The following is a 16,156-nucleotide window of genomic DNA, read 5'->3' as shown; positions in this document are numbered from 1 at the left end:
TCACAACCTTGATTCATGTGTGATTTTTTAAAAAATGGACCTAATGGACATATTCATAGAAATTCATATTACATTTTAGTTCAGACTAATAATAAATAGAATTTTAAATATTTTAATCATAATATCTTTTGATATCTTTTCATTTTAAATATAAATATATTTATTTTAAAATTCTAACAAATCTGTTTAAAAAGATTTTTACAAGATCTTCATTTTTGAAATTATATTTAAATATTTTCGCTAATTTCAAAATTAGTTTAAAATATTATTATACATTAATATATTCAGTTATATAAAATTAAAAATAAAAAAATCTATAAAATTTTATTTATTATATAATCATAATCAATCATATTAAAATAAAATTATTATATTGAGCTAAATATAATAAAATTGTATTAAATTTATATATTTATATATTTTATTTTCGTAATTATAAAATATTTATGTTCAAGAATAAAATCTAATATGTTGGTAAGATGGGTTAACATTATCAAACTATATAATACATGTATAAAAATTAACATGTATTTCTTTAAAGTTAATAATATAAAATCTTTGTAATAATATATATTTATATATTATATTTTAAAAATTCTAATAAATCTGTGTAAAAATATTTAAACAATAACTTAATGTATTTTAAGTTATCGTTTAAAAATAAAAATAAATAAATTATATCCTATTTTATCTACTTTATAGTCATGATCATATTAAAATATAATTATTATACTAAAATAAATTTGATAAAATTATATTCAATTGATACATTTATAAATTTTATTTTCATAAATATAAATTATTTATTTAAAATATTATATGATGATAGAACAGCTTAAAATTAACAAACTATATAATACATATCTAAAAATTAACATATCTTAGACTTTTATATATACAATAATAAATTATCTAAAATGAATAAGTATAAAAATATTGGTAAAAAGAAATCCAGTTTTGAAAGACGGGTCAGAATTTAGCATAAATTAAATACAAAATCATTTTTAAATATATTTTCTCATTAATATATGAATTTGCTTAATAACTAAATGCAAATACAATAAGATAAATATATAATAATAAGTGGTAAGTACATACAGTTTAAACAATTAATTAATTATAACATGTAAATTATAAAATTATTGTATTTGAAATAGTTATGTAAATATTTAAGTATATGATTAACATTAAAAATATATACCACTTATGTTTTAAAGCAATAATTTATGTATAGAAATGTGAAAACAAACACCCGTGCGGTTGCACGGGTCAAAATCTAGTTCTCTAATTAAATCATATGATTCAATCTACTCATATCTGGAGAAGACCACACACGGGGCTCTCAACAAAACAATATCACCCCAACACTGGGCAAATTGTGAAACAAAGAAGAACCAAATACTTAGCCCCTGATTTTATTGGACAGGGATAGTTTCTTAAACTACACTCTTGCACGTTCCAAGTTGTGCAACTATTGAAATTCACTTGTAGAGCTGTTCCATGAGATTCTTCAGCTTCGCAACATCTGCCCCCACAATCTCACCCTTTTTCGAGCCTTCTTTAAAGAACTGCAGTGTTGGCTGCATCATAAAATGTCCAGAAGACATATCAAAATTGCTTGTGTTAGTACATATACGTGTTTCCTGCTAAATGGTACGTTTATTTTTGGAAAGAAAGGTTAAATGAAGCTCACCACAGCCGTGATACTCAGCTTGCTCAGAGTGTTTGAAAGTCCACCCTACAAAGACAAGATTGTGCAAAGAGCGGAAAATGAAGCTCAAATCATTTACTCGCTAACTCAATCGCAAACACATTGTCACACACTCATGTTCTATGAATAATTTAACTGAAACCCAATTAAAAATAGAGATACATACCTCATCAATGTCGATCTTATAGGTTGTTACATCAGGATACTGTTTACTAAGCTCCTCTATCACAGGAGCAATAAACCTGCCTGAAGTCAACCAACTCATAAACCCACTCGCAATGAAAACATCTATACATAACCCAAAAAAAAACAACAACAACATACATGGTCCACACCAGACGGCAGTGAAGTAGAAGATCGACGGTGAAGATCCACCTAGAGATAATACAAATAACATTCAAGAGACAACATAAGCAGCAAAGTTGCACATGATGAGCAATCTTACCTTCAGCTTTGCTCATAGCATTGATGAACTCTTCCTCTGACTTCACTATAACAACACCATTTCCACCTATAAATCGAAATTTTTCAAAGTACGTATGTGGCCGCTAGATCTAGAAACAACGCCTAATCATAAAATCGATGCAAACACGACGCCTAGAGCATATACATGAACCAGGAGAACGAGTTGAGCGAATACCTCCAGCTGATGAACAGAGGCTTCTCGTGCTGGGAAGAAAACAAGTGGTGGAGAAGTTAGACGCGATGGACGAGACGAAGGTGGAGGCAGGTAACAACGAGTTTCTAGGGATCTGCGACGGCGTTGAGCTTGGGGACGCGATAAGCGATGGGGCGGAACTGGACAACGCGGAGGGTCGCGACGATCGGAGTGTGGAGAAACGGCGCTGGAAGACCTGACGGACGATCGAGAAACTTCCCTTCATCTTCTCCGTTGATGATTTAGGGTTTTTCCGAAATCTGATTGTAAAGGTTTGATGAATTTGATGAATTTGCAAAATGACCCACGTAAAAGTAATGACTTCTCAATCAGCCCCAAATAAAGGATTACTAATTTACTTTATACGAAAACGACGCCGTTTGACCAGCATGACAATTTTTGAAAGAAAAAATTGGGAAAAAATTTGTCAGAAGTGGGATTTGAACCCACGCCCTCTTTCGAAGACCAGAACTTGAGTCTGGCGCCTTAGACCACTCGGCCATCCTGACACTTTTGAAAGTGATTTTGGTATTAAGTATACGTATTAAAATTATGTTTTTAACTTGGCCTCGGACATTCGGGTATCGAACCGGATTTGAGTCAGACATTTTGGGTATTTCAAAATTTAGGAAATTGGTACCGATCAAGGATGATCGGTATTTTTTGGGTTTGGGTCGATTAGGTCACATCCGAAAGAGCCAAAAAGTTATCTAGTCCTTTTTTTTTTGTCAACAAAAGTTATCTAGTCCATTTATAAAAATCTAAATGTAAATGAAAATAACCAAATTTGTTTGAATCTATGAGATAACTCAATACAATTATAAAATGAACTAAATAGTCTAAAATACAAAGATCAAATGACTTTTTTGTTCTAGTTTGGATCGGATTAGAAACCAGATGTTTATATTCAAACATATGCGAAAATATTTGAAAGTAATCAAAAAATTTAAAAATTTCTAAACGGAAAATAGATATTGATTATCCAAAAGTAACAAATTTATTTAAATTTATAAATATAAATTTTAGTATTTGAATATAAACCGTGTAGTCCCACAATTTGAAATCTTTTAAATAATAGATCTCTTATAACTGACTTAACCATTTAAGCTATTCACAATTTCAACAATATTACCCATGTCTTTTATGGATCGGATAGGGTTTAACGCTTTGGATTTTGGATTTAGATATTTTACCAATGCCTCAACGTTACCGCAATTTAGAAAAATATTACAGCTGCCGGAAATAGAAAATGAAAGTTTGCATAGATGACGGACAGCAAGTCTAACAAGTGGGGGGGGAGACTCCATAATTGAATCCACTAGTTGAGGACAGTATCGACTATCGAGAAACGGACAAAAGAGGTTGCATCAGTGCAAAGAACTGTCGGAGACGTCTTCGACTAGTCAAAACTGGAACAGAGTTTGGTTGCATTGTCTTAGCTAGTCTCTTCTCTTAACAAAGCTTTGAAGCATAGAGAGAGAGATAATGGAGGGTGAGGAGAGAGGTTACTGGAGATGGAGCAAGAGAGATTTCTTTCCCGAAGAATCTTTCCAGAGCTTTGGCAGTTACAGAGCCGCTCTGTCTCAGACATGTTCACGGTTCAAGAACAGGTTGGTTAGTAGGTCTGACGATGAGACCGAGCGTGTCGAGCTCAGGAAACAGAGCGAGAACGAGATGAAACGGTGTCTCACGTGGTGGGATCTTGTCTGGTTCGGGTTCGGGTCAGTGGTCGGAGCTGGAATCTTCGTCTTGACAGGCCAAGAAGCTCGTGAAGAAGCAGGACCAGCTATAGTACTGTCCTATGTTGTTTCGGGTTTCTCCGCTATGCTCTCTGTCTTCTGCTACACTGAGTTCTCCGTGGAAGTCCCCGTGGCTGGCGGCTCGTTCGCCTATTTAAGGATCGAGCTAGGCGATTTCGCGGCCTTCATCACTGCCGGAAACATACTTCTTGAGGGTGTAGTTGGAACCGCAGCTGTTGGTAGAGCATGGACTTCATATTTCGCCACTCTTCTGAACCGAAACCCGGACAATCTTCGGGTTAAAACCGACACTCTTAGCCCCGGTTTTAACCTCCTAGACCCGATAGCCGTCGTGGTTATAGCAGCTTCAGCTACAATCGCGTCTATAAGCACCAGAAAGACTTCACTACTCAACTGGATAGCTTCAGCTGTCAACACTATTGTAATACTTTTCGTCATAATAGCTGGTTTCATCCACGCCGACGCCTCGAATCTGACTCCATTCTTGCCTTATGGACCCGAGGGAGTGTTCCGCGCTGCCGCGGTCGTGTACTTTGCATACACAGGGTTTGATAGCATAGCAACAATGGCTGAAGAGACCAAGAATCCATCGAAAGACATACCGGTCGGTTTGCTCGGTTCGATGTCGATAATCACGGTTATTTACTGTTTAATGGCATTAGCCTTGAGCATGATGCAGAAGTACACAGATATAGATCCAAACGCAGCTTACTCGGTAGCGTTTCAGAGCGTTGGAATGAAGTGGGGAAAGTACTTGGTGGCTCTTGGTGCTCTCAAAGGGATGACCACAGTTCTATTAGTAGGAGCATTAGGACAAGCGAGATACGTTACTCATATCGCAAGGACACACATGATCCCTCCTCTATTTGCTCTCGTCCATCCCAAAACCGGAACACCGATAAACGCTAACCTCCTTGTAACAATCCCAAGTGCTCTCATTGCTTTCTTTTCAGGTTTAGATGTTTTGGCGAGCCTCTTATCGATAAGCACTCTCTTCATCTTCACGATGATACCTCTCGCATTACTCGTGAGGAGATACTACGTGAGAGAAGTTACTCCAAGAGCTGATCTTCTTAAGCTTATCATTTGCATCTTGGTAGTTGTGATTTCTTCAATGTGTACTTCAGCCTATTGGGGAATGAATCTCAAGGGGTCATGGATAGGTTACACAATAACAGTTCCTTTCTGGTTCATGGGAACTTTGGGGATCGTGTTCTTTGTTCCTCAGCAAAGAAGTCCTAAAGTGTGGGGCGTACCGTTGGTCCCGTGGATCCCATGCTTATCAATAGCAACGAATATTTTTCTCATGGGGTCTTTGGAAGCTCAGGCTTTTGTAAGGTTTGGGGTTTGCACTTTAGTTATGTTGTTTTACTACTTTTTGTTTGGTCTTCATGCAACATTCGACATGGCTCATCAGCAAATCGTGCCAAGGTCGTAGAAGCTATGAAAATTAGTGAAGAAAAATGTTAGTCTCTTGTTTGAATAAAACCACTCTAATATTATTCTGTTTTAAGCTTTCTTCATGTCATCTGTAACATGCAGAGGCAAAAACGATAAAAAAAAAATCATTTCCTCTGGATACACATAAAGAATGAGGACTTTTGATTAGAACAGATATGAAACAGAACAGTAGCTTCGTTAGTTAGAGGACTTTGGTAAAACAAAAAGAAATATAATTTAGTGAAAACATCATTCAAATGCTTTCATAGCTCAGTTGGTTAGAGCACCCGTTTAGTAAGCGGGAGGTCTTGAGTTCAACTCTCAATGAAAGCATATAACTGTTTTTAAAAAAAAATTAAGTTTTTGATATTGCATGTAACTACTAACTTCCAGAACAATAGATTAAGGCCTCAAAATTTTTTATTCTTGACAAAAAAAAAATGCTTTACCCATTCAACAATATTCCAACCAAGATTCAGTACTCTTCATTACAGAAGATTACAGTTCTCTATTTGGTTTGAGTCTTGATGAATGTTTCGGCTATCTAGTGGTATGTACTGAGACATAACAGACACTATCTCTGAGTCCATGTAAGCCTGCATCGTAATTTTTATGAAGATAGAAAAATGATAACTAGAGTTTGATGAATGATGATGCATATAAAAGAAACTTCACAAGTAGCAAAGTGAACATTACCTGAATATGGTACTTGTAGAATATATAAGAACTTAAGGAGATGCCTGCAATGGCGGTTATAACCACAATTATGAAGAACCATCTGCTTCTTGATCTACTTATTCTCTCTGCACAAGCCATTATGGATGTAAACTTTGAGATTTGCTTTGAAAATATCTGAAAAAAATAGTTTACATGTTTTCCACATACCAATACAAGTGTCTTGTTCTTTCAGATAGAGACTATTGTTGGAGCATTTGCATTCATATCCTCCCCAATTGTTCTTGCATTTGCACTCATCACATTGACAAGCTGATTTCTCTTTGCATTCATCAATGTCTGCATATGAAACAATTAAAAAACTGGTCAGAGAAAATGTCAACAAATCTCGATTTTACAATGATAAATTTTCACCTTCGCATTTCAGACCATCTCCATGGAAGCCTAGAGGGCAACGGCAACCTGATGTCTCTGAGTTCTAAATTGAACAAAAACATACACTTAGTAAGAAACAGTTACAAAATTCTCATAACAAATGGAATAAAAGAAGTAGTTACTTAACCAAACAAGCAGAAAAATTTAGACCATTTCTAGTTTCAGACCAGCAGCCTCCTTCGTTCATTGAACATCTCGCAGGTCCATAAGCTGTATCAGTAACATGAAAATGACTTTTTATTATAATAAAATCTGCAATGAGATATATCATAAGAAGAAGTTTGAAGAACATACGCTTGCAGGAGGTATAACCATCTCCTTTATACTGAACACCATTGACAACAGGACACTCACATACTCTTCCCCTGAATGTATCCTAATAAAATCCATGTACTACATAAAGAAGAGATAATATAAACCGGTAAAAACATTGGTATGTAGCTTCTTCACACTGTACCTTGCAAGCCGTTATATTAGAGATTTTATCTTGCCAACATCCACCATTTGCCACAAGACATTCATCGGTCTCTATATCTGTTTTAGAATGGAACAAGAAGAATGGTTTTTAGTATGTTCTTAGCTAGCTTACTCGAGGGAAGTGACTTGACCTGTACTCAAACATATCAAAGGTTCAGTTCCCTCCTTGTATCCTGAACATATAGCCTTCAACACCGAGGTTCTCTCCAGCTTACCTAAGCTTCAAGCAGATTTAGTCTTTAAACTTTGTGATGATCCATGAGAAGGCAAAGCTTACCGCGATATTGAGAATTGTTGATGATCAATGTTGGAAAGATTGTGACAACTCCACGCTTCTCTTGGCCTAACTGTGCTTCAAAATGTCATGAAAGATATAATAACAAATAGCTTGGTGAATCTGAAGATACCACAAACCTGATAAGCTTGCTCAGCTTTGAGAACTTCATTCTCTACATCAGCATCAATATCACCAATGCATTTCTTGATCTTCTCAAGAGACAAACCTGATTAAAAAACAGTCAAACAAAGATCCCTAACACTATTTAAAAGCAAGAGATTGTATACCGAGAGATTCCACAACAGTCTCTGCACATTCTTTACTATATCTCTTCTCCTTCATAGAACATCTGATGTTAAAATCTGTCACATAATCCCACCACACCCAAGAACTATTCTTCTCCTTAGCTACTTTATGAACACATAACTGTCTCAGATTCTCATAAACAACGTCTTTCCCATTATACCCATCTTCATAGTCTAGCTCAGGGTCAGGAGCACAATACCTCCCATGGTTTATACACTGACTCTTGCACTGACTGCTAAGTCGAAGCTCTTGGGGACAAAACCAAGAAATGTAATGAGGTGTGAACAAAGCATGACCACCTTTTTCAAGAATCTGAGCTGTTCCTTTGAAGTTTTTAATGAAACTCATCTGTTCATTGCAGTGTACACCACATTCATCATTGGTGTTAGCCCATAGCTCATACTCAACTCTCTCATCAGGGTTGGGTATAGTCTCACTCCAGTCTATCTTCAAAACTATTTCTTCGCCTTTGTTAAGAGCTTTCTTGAGGCTACCTCCGAAAGAGTGTAGGATCAAAGCTGATGGGATCTTGATTTTTTCTATTAAGTCAGGATCTTCATGTTGAGATTCCTCTGGTGAGTCCATTGCTATCAATGGCTCAACAATGTTATCTGCTAACAAAACAGCCGCTGCACCGGCTTGTTGGCCGTTCCATATCTTCAAAGCGTAGTTACACACTAAAAAGAAAAGAGGATAGAGTTGGATACACTTACCCTCAAATATAATACGTTTAAAGAAAAATTTCCAGATTAGCACATTTTTAAAGTTCTAAATCCTAATCCCACCCCCACCCAACATCAAATGATCAAAATTCCCAAAATAGCATACATTTAGCATGAAAAACATTAAATCTAAAATCATAATCACTAAATAAAAAGTTTAAAAACTCAAATATAAAGTATCAAAGCATTTTAAACTTTTAATATGCTATTTTAGTTTTTTTTGCTTTGTGAGCTAATCTTGTCACTAAGAACATGATGTAGTGCTATTTTAAGGTTAAATCAAGATTTAATATGTTACAAAAAAAATAAAAATCAAGATTTAATTTAATTCTTGATTTTAAAAAACAAGTTTACCTCCACGATCAATGATGAGGATGGTGGGATAAGGAGACTTGGGTTTGAAGGTTTCGTTCAACGGATCGCATCCGTAAGCGCCTTGGCCTGCGTGCACGACGGAGCCGATCATGAAACCGCCGTGACTTGGGATGCCAAAGTTTGCGATGGCTGCGTCGTGCTTAGCTTTCATTTCCCAGGAGTTAAGGACCGTCACGCTGTTTTTCTCCACGAAGAATCTTGTTGAAACAACGTTGACCACCATGGTCAACGCTAGAAACAGAGTCAAGACAGTTTCTTTATTTCTCGGATACATTGTTCTCTTCCCGACAGCAACAGAACTCGTTGTTTCTGTATTTGACCGAGAAAAAGTTGAACTGAAGCTAATGAATACGGAAGCGAGGACGACTTGGTAGAGTCAGCGGAGCTACCATGACTCTGCAACTACGAAATTGTCCGAACCTCTCTGTTTCATCATTCATTATTTTATTTTCTAAAGATTATTTCTGGCTAATAATTAACGATAAATTATTTGGAAGGTTTACTTTATGGGCCTACGAAGCCCATTTTGAATTTGCTGGGAAGTACTTCGGTGACGAGTGGTTGTCCCACAACATACGTTCTGAATTGGTTGAATTTTAAACAATTGAAATAGCTAGGTTGCTTAAGCAAGAAGGAGTTTGGCTTTGGAAGCTGCTTACAAAGTTAAAAGGCATAGGATCTTTTCCAAGGCGAAAATTAATAACGTTTTAACTCTAACAAATTTAAGAAAACAAAGTGTTGGTTATATTGCGCACAGAGAAAAAAAAGTGTGGCTACCATCTCTTTTGCCTTATTATTCAAATGTAACTTGTAGAAAAGCTAAAATGTACGTCGGTAATAAGAGCTTTTTAAATAGCTTAAAAAGCTGATACTTGGCGCTTTGTTTATGGGCCTAAAGGAAGCTCTTTTGTATTATGGTTGTAAAACCACTGACTTTGCTTTCTCCATTTTCTACAAGTTATGCTCACCAAAACTCTATTTACTGTTGAGTATATGTAAATCGATATTTTAAATGTATATGATTAGTGAATTATAAAAGAAAAATATATTATTAGTTTGTTACTATCAAAATGGATAAAAGGATTGAGATAGTAAGATGAGGGAAGAGTAAGAAAATGATGGTCAATGCAACTTTGGATGCTAGAACTGTCTTCTCTTCCTTTACACGCAAAACTATGCCGTTTTCGGATTTCCTTTTATTTCATTGTGCCCCTTTTATCTTTTTCTTTTCTAGTTTTACCTACTTTCTAGCATGCAGTAAATCGTTTTGAAGAATATATTGACAAATTCATGTGTAGTAGTAGCTATATTTTAGTGGATAAATAATCCACTGTATTTAAAAATGCATTCTCAAACCGAGACAAACTTACATTACTTAGAACATCTCCAATAGTTGATTTTATTTTTTTCTTCAAAATTTGAAATTCTTCAAAAAAAAATGAATAAACATGCTCTCCAATGGTTTGCTTCATATTTTTCTTCAAAATGGAATATTCTAAATATATTCTACCACCACTTTATAATTAATTATTAATAACACTTTATACTTTTTCAAATTCACTAATTTTACTCATCTGTTTTGTTTTAACATTAGTTAGACTCAATTACTATTTATTATAAATTAATAACTATTATATAATATAATTATTACACATAACATAAATAAATAAATAAAATATTTTATAAAAAACACTAAATACATATATCTCTTAAATGATTAAAAATATATTGTAAAACAAAAAATGAACTTATTTTATTTTAAATTCTTCTAAATCGAACATAAAATTCTTAGAAATCAATCATTTCATATTCTTCTTTATTAACATACAATTAGATAAATTAATAATTTAAAATTAAGGATTAGTTTGTCAATAAAAGAGTTTATCTTCAAAAAAATGAAGAACTGAACAATATTTCTTCAAATTTGAAGAAACACTGTTAAATTCTTCAAAATTTGAAGAAATGAAAAAAAAATGAAATACCAATGAAATAAAAAATAAAACAAAAAGTGGAAAATAAAGCACCATTAGAGATAGGGCTGGGCATAATATCCATACCCGAACCGACCCAAAAAATAGGGTACCCGACCCGATCGGATCCTGCCTAAATATCTGAATGAGACCATTTTTGAAAAACCCAAAAAAACCGAAATCGAACCCGGCCCGCACCGAGAACCGAATGAGTATCCGAACATATCCAAACATATAAATATATATAATAGTATTTTAAATTATATTCATAATAGTATTAATACCTAAAATTAAAAATATAAATCATATATATTAGTTATTTTTAGTATTTATAGATAAAAATAGATTTTTGGTTAAAAACACTCAAATAAATTATGTATATGGTTACATTCAGACAAAAAATAACCAATTCGAGTAATATAAATTGAGTATTTTTTGGTTTTTAAGTTATTTTAGTTAAGTTTGAGTAATTTGGATATAAAATACCTGAATTGAATTGAGTAGTTTGGTTACTTCGGATAAAATCCGAACCCATCCGGATCCGGAAGGATCCGACTCGAACCCGACCCGGTTTTTTGTAATATCCGAATGGAACTATTTTTTGAAAATCCGAAAAAATTGATATCCGAATGGATATTATTCATATCCGAAAGGATACCCGAATGCTGAAGCCTAATTAGAGATGCTCTTAGCATGTTTTGGCATACTAAAGTAAACTGAACCAATGACTAAATACCATGTTTAAGTTTGACAAAATTTGAAAGTAATCTAAGAGAATAAGAACATATATATATATGTTTCTGATCTGTCAATTGCATTGATTCGTTCATTACTAAGTACTAACTATAATCTATAATAATATTAGATCGAAAAATCCAGTATTTGACATGATCCATAATTTCTAGATACTAGCTAGAATTACCTATAAGAATAAGATCTTAACTCACACAAAAGTATACAGTACTATTCAATACTACTCATCATCACTTAGCTTTCGTTGATACAACATCAATGCTGGTTCGCGATGCATGTGCCATGTATTTTGGGGACCTCTGAAGTCACCGACGTACTATATATTTATAACTATATCAAATCGTTGATCCCAAAAAAAATATATATCAAATCAAGTTAATATGTATGGATACATGCAGGGTTGGTTGGTGATTATTAAATGCCACTTGTACCGAAATACTTTTAACAGACTGCCTTATATTTTCTAAACCGGCCGGGAAAGATGTTAATAAGTGTGTGGATACTCCCACTAAAACATTTTGAGGTGAGTTGTTTATGTGTGAGAGAGTGTGCTTAGAATATCCAATTTTTATCTTCACAAAATGAAAACTATGTATATGTAAAAATGGCCAGAACTAGAATTATTAAGAGCATCTAAACAAGTATATATAAACTTACGTATAGTCAGGCCATCTTTGCATTAGGGGTGGGCACAAGGCAAGTACTTGTCAATTCTTGGTTATTTGCTACTTGACTTGTCTTGTCCGAGTAATTTTTTTTACGACTTGATACTTGACTTGCTTGAAACACGTACTTGTTTTATCAAGTATTTGGAAAAAAAATTGATACTTGCAAGTAATTTGTCTTGCCTTGTTACTTGCTAAACCAAGTAATTGTCTCTTGATTACATAAAAAAAAATCACATTCTAAAATTTTAATTTCCAAAAGTCGCATAAATTTTCAAATAAATATACAAAAATGAAAATAAGCGTTCAAAATATTGAAAGACCATATGAAACTCAATGTTCTACTATTTTGTTCCTCTATTTTATTTCGATGTTCCAAAATTTTTTTGCAAGTAACAAGTATTATTTAGCAAGTAACAAGTATTTTATAGAACGAATAATAAGTAACGAGTAATGAGGCAAGTACCAAAAAATAAAACGATACTTAATACTTGCCTTGTCCTTGCAAGTAGTAAATTTTTTTGACTTATTACTTGCCTTGCTAACGGCAAGTACTCGGTTTTTCAAGGCGAATACAAATCAAGTCACGAATATAAAACGAGTATCGAGTAATGATGCCCAGCCCTACTTTGCATGAGAGAGTGAAAAATCGCTAGCAATAAAAATAAATAAAAGCACAAAGTGTGTAACTCTGGATGTGGAAAACGGTCCAAACCCTTTATAAGCACGTCTGTCTATATATGTTTATGCATGTGTGTGTATATTTGTTTCTACACGCCTTTCTTGATCCCCCTACATGTGGACGTATTTCGTCTTTAAATTGTTTTTTCTGCTACTTTGCATAATTTCATTTTTATAAAATATGTAAAATACTTATCTAAAAACAAATTATCAGTATCAAATAATCTCGTTTTATTGTTACTGTGTTTATGCTGTACTGTACGGTCTCACATTGTAATTCTAGGAGCTGAGTGACCAAATTTTTTAATAATAAAAGTAGTTTCTGAGAAATTCATTTCGAGTGAGAATGCACAAACTCAAACCAATGTGATTAGACTTTAACACTGACACACATGTGAAGTCAAATTTCGTATACTTAATTAAATTACAGTGAGATATATTATTTTCCACGTAACTCCCACAAAACAATATCACCTGCAAAATTAGAATTTCCAAACTTTGAGTTAACAGACAACATGTAAGATTTCGATGACTTTTGTACGTGTGACCTCATACGCAAAAAGATATACTACTAGACTACAAGGCAAAATATCCATACAATAATATCTCTAATAATATACAGTATAGTATATGGTTCTACCTATTGGAGATGGGATTCGGACCACTTGGGACTCCATGTTCACTGTCATTGAGCATCTTCCCCTTCCGCCATGTGGTCATCGGCCGCCGAACCCTAAAGCTCTCTCTTCTTCTCCCTTCAGGCGAAGTCACCGCCACATCATTGACGTGCGAGGCATCCCGGTGAGTTTGATCAATGGTTCTTTGATGGGTTTGGAGGATTAGAGAAAAGAAGACGAAGAGAACAAGTGAAACGATGATGTGAGGAGATCGCATCACATGTTATATAAGTATAAGATTATGAGCTGATATTACAAGAAGAACACACACAAAACAAAAGAGAGTTTATTGATCAGGTTATACAGAATTACTGAGCTCTTGAAAGATCAAGAAATGAGTGTTCTTACTGGTAGAGAGAGATGTGTGAGATTGTTTTGTGGAAATGTTTTTTCTTTGGTGTATTAATGCGTGGAAAGTGCAAGAGGAAAATAAAGAAAATAAAAGAAAAAGCAAAGATGGTACGAATTTTTTTACTTTGTCTGTGTGTGAATGCGAACTTTGAGGATTGATTGAGTCTTGAGACTGAAAAATCAAAGGGGTTACAGTCTTTTTAAATATGACGTCACTTTTATATAAAAGACTCGATGTTAATTTCTTCTTGAAGATATTTATAACTAAAAATAAAAACAAAAGATATTTATAATTTACACAAATTATAAAAAAAAGAAAGTTAAAAATTTATTGCAAAGGATATGATTCTGTATATAGGAGGTAAAACTGAAAGCCATCGACTTTGACGGGAAAAAAGACATTTGAGCATTGATTTGGAGGTGTCGGAGACAAACACAAGCTGATGAACAAGTTTTTGTTTCTTCACTATTTTTAACATATAGTTGATGACTTGATTCTAATCAACTAACACTGATAATTCAAACAAAAGAAAAAGGAAAGGGGTGGAGAAAAGGAGAACGAGAAAAAAGGTTATTTACCGAATATCATGAGCCAAAAAAAAGACAAAGAGTCTCTTCCATGACAAGATTTAACGATGTCATGTTCTTATTTGGACAATTTTCAGGTCACTGGTGAAAAGATTTGGAAAATCAAATCAATTGGAAAAGAGGGAGTGTCGGAGTTATTAGAAAGAAAACTAGAATAAATATTATTAAGTAGAGTTTTGATTTAAAATATTTTATCTTAAGAAACCATGTGACAACGGGACTTGATTACTTAGAGCATGATTAATGGAGGGTCTTATAGTAAAGTTTTTAGCAGAATATAAACTGGTTCTTAGCTTTTTTTAGTTAAAAGTTAAAAGACGGTTTCTTATATTCTGCTAAGAACTCTACTCTAAAAACCTTCATTAATCTTGCTCTTACAGGTTATCATAATCTTACCGAATGACAATAAGTCAATAATGTATCAGCAGCCGTAGGCATTGACTTGGCATCTCGGCTAATTATGGTCCGGTGCATGAAATTTTTTTAAGATATAACTGAAAAACGTTGGCTTGATGAATTCGCAACATAAACTCACTAAAAAAAACAGGTGTTTTCGTATAAAGATCCTAAGCTATAATATGCTAGAAACATGTTTTCATCTTCAAATTCCTGTACATTTTCACATTAAGTTTCATTCTTTACAATTTGTATTTGAAGTGCATTCCTCACTCGGAAGCACTCTTGGAGGAACACTAGTTCTTGCATTCACCATGATTAACTTACCAATAACGTATTGAAATGTGGATAGCTTAGATTCTCTAGAATTCTCTTCTCCTTTTTCCGTTATCTGGCTATCCCAACCAGTTGTGTTGTCTTGTTATGGTTAGAGCGTTAAAGTGTCCTGAAAAAGACATTGCACCAATGTTCATGATCTCCTAACCTAACCGTGTTTTGGAAGGTTCAAGTTGCCATCAGCAGCATGCCCACCTTAAAAAAGATCTCCCATTACTAACCATCAGTCGATAATAAACAACCGCAATAGTGCGAGAACATGATTTTCTACTCGTCATATGCAAAGTAAAGATAATGTATGGTTTTGATTGGAGACATGCGGTGTAATTAATTTACTTTGAGTTAGGAATATAAATCATTGATAACTCAAAAATTTTATCAATCATGCATTAAATTTATTTATTTTTATTAAAATTTGATTTAACAATTTGTTGTTTGGGTTATAATTTTGACTTAGACCCTTTGTAAAATTGTTAATTCAAAACATAAATTAACATCAACCAAAATTTCATGTTTTAGAAGTTGAGTTCACATAAATTTTATTGCAAGTTACATTATACTGCAACTCAATTTTGATACTATATATTACCAATAGGAGCCTATAGTTGACTTTTTGTTTGATTAATTATTTGGTTTGACTTACCTCTCGTATAAACACATTAGTGAGGAAACCAAGAAAATTGTTGACCACAACCATATTTTACGGCACTTAAATTCTTCGTTCAAACAAACACAAAGATCAACAGATCTTTTTTTCTGTTTTATGTACGAAAAATACAAAAACACATGGTTGCAGTCGTGTCACGTTGTCCAACATGTGCGACCATGTAAGATCAAATACAAGTGATCAAGATTTCTTTTTAATAAATTTTACTCCCTCCGTTTTTTTTAAAGACGTTTTAG

The 16,156-nt window shown here is 33.8% G+C and overlaps 4 protein-coding genes and 2 non-coding genes across 7 annotated transcripts; 2 read left to right on the top strand and 4 right to left on the bottom strand.

Annotated features, from left to right (window-relative positions):
- Window positions 1-1,204: 1,204 nt before the first annotated feature.
- LOC103865369 (thioredoxin O1, mitochondrial) lies at window positions 1,205-2,683 on the bottom strand. 2 transcript variants are annotated; one of them, XM_009143166.3, is made up of 6 exons: window positions 2,352-2,673; window positions 2,157-2,222; window positions 2,036-2,086; window positions 1,878-1,957; window positions 1,694-1,738; window positions 1,205-1,580 (listed from the first exon to the last, which is right to left on the bottom strand). In XM_009143166.3, the coding sequence occupies exons 1-6, from the start codon at window positions 2,593-2,595 to the stop codon at window positions 1,482-1,484; spliced, it is 585 nt and encodes a 194-aa protein (XP_009141414.1). In that variant the 5' UTR covers window positions 2,596-2,673; the 3' UTR covers window positions 1,205-1,481. The 2 variants fall into 2 exon arrangements, with proteins under 2 accessions (XP_009141414.1, XP_033146320.1); XM_033290429.1 differs by having other exon boundaries at window positions 1,878-2,086; window positions 2,352-2,683.
- A 111-nt stretch (window positions 2,684-2,794) lies between these two features.
- TRNAL-CAA lies at window positions 2,795-2,878 on the bottom strand. The gene has a single exon. It is a non-coding gene; the product is annotated as a tRNA-Leu (tRNA).
- A 45-nt stretch (window positions 2,879-2,923) lies between these two features.
- LOC103865368 (cationic amino acid transporter 5) lies at window positions 2,924-5,642 on the top strand. Its single transcript, XM_009143165.3, has one exon. The coding sequence runs from the start codon at window positions 3,855-3,857 to the stop codon at window positions 5,565-5,567; it is 1,713 nt and encodes a 570-aa protein (XP_009141413.1). The 5' UTR covers window positions 2,924-3,854; the 3' UTR covers window positions 5,568-5,642.
- A 186-nt stretch (window positions 5,643-5,828) lies between these two features.
- Window positions 5,829-5,902, top strand: TRNAT-AGU. Its single transcript has one exon. It is a non-coding gene; the product is annotated as a tRNA-Thr (tRNA).
- A 24-nt stretch (window positions 5,903-5,926) lies between these two features.
- LOC103865366 (vacuolar-sorting receptor 5) lies at window positions 5,927-11,519 on the bottom strand. Its single transcript, XM_009143164.3, has 12 exons — window positions 8,816-11,519; window positions 7,721-8,416; window positions 7,571-7,659; window positions 7,434-7,503; window positions 7,288-7,371; window positions 7,137-7,213; window positions 6,974-7,055; window positions 6,807-6,889; window positions 6,659-6,722; window positions 6,455-6,583; window positions 6,266-6,372; window positions 5,927-6,165 (listed from the first exon to the last, which is right to left on the bottom strand). The coding sequence occupies exons 1-12, from the start codon at window positions 9,108-9,110 to the stop codon at window positions 6,058-6,060; spliced, it is 1,884 nt and encodes a 627-aa protein (XP_009141412.1). The 5' UTR covers window positions 9,111-11,519; the 3' UTR covers window positions 5,927-6,057.
- A 1,702-nt stretch (window positions 11,520-13,221) lies between these two features.
- On the bottom strand, window positions 13,222-16,128 carry LOC103865365 (CLAVATA3/ESR (CLE)-related protein 42). Its single transcript, XM_033290444.1, has one exon. The coding sequence runs from the start codon at window positions 13,797-13,799 to the stop codon at window positions 13,542-13,544; it is 258 nt and encodes an 85-aa protein (XP_033146335.1). The 5' UTR covers window positions 13,800-16,128; the 3' UTR covers window positions 13,222-13,541.
- Window positions 16,129-16,156: the final 28 nt, after the last annotated feature.

The sequence above is a fragment of the Brassica rapa genome, chromosome A04, assembly GCF_000309985.2.
Source record: "Brassica rapa cultivar Chiifu-401-42 chromosome A04, CAAS_Brap_v3.01, whole genome shotgun sequence".
Taxonomy (NCBI): Eukaryota; Viridiplantae; Streptophyta; class Magnoliopsida; order Brassicales; family Brassicaceae; genus Brassica; species Brassica rapa.
The sequence above is the reverse complement of the archived record's forward strand: the minus strand, read 5'-3'. Positions and strand labels throughout refer to the sequence as shown.

What these genes read in the sequence shown, in the direction of transcription:
- LOC103865369 (XM_033290429.1), bottom strand. Translation starts at nt 2,595, where the DNA reads ATGAAGGGAAGTTTCTCGATCGTCCGTCAGGTCTTCCAGCGCCGTTTC. An exon ending in CCTCTGTTCATCAGCTGGAG is followed by an intron (nt 2,223 to 2,351) that starts GTATTCGCTCAA and finishes TTCGATTTATAG; the next exon opens with GTGGAAATGGTGTTGTTATA. An exon ending in ATAAGATCGACATTGATGAG is followed by an intron (nt 1,739 to 1,877) that starts GTATGTATCTCT and finishes TTGTCTTTGTAG; the next exon opens with GGTGGACTTTCAAACACTCT.
- LOC103865368 (XM_009143165.3), top strand. Translation starts at nt 3,855, where the DNA reads ATGGAGGGTGAGGAGAGAGGTTACTGGAGATGGAGCAAGAGAGATTTC.
- LOC103865366 (XM_009143164.3), bottom strand. Translation starts at nt 9,110, where the DNA reads ATGTATCCGAGAAATAAAGAAACTGTCTTGACTCTGTTTCTAGCGTTG. An exon ending in CCTCATCATTGATCGTGGAG is followed by an intron (nt 8,417 to 8,815) that starts GTAAACTTGTTT and finishes TTTTCTTTTTAG; the next exon opens with TGTGTAACTACGCTTTGAAG. An exon ending in TTTGATATGTTTGAGTACAG is followed by an intron (nt 7,214 to 7,287) that starts GTCAAGTCACTT and finishes ATTCTAAAACAG; the next exon opens with ATATAGAGACCGATGAATGT.
- LOC103865365 (XM_033290444.1), bottom strand. Translation starts at nt 13,799, where the DNA reads ATGCGATCTCCTCACATCATCGTTTCACTTGTTCTCTTCGTCTTCTTT.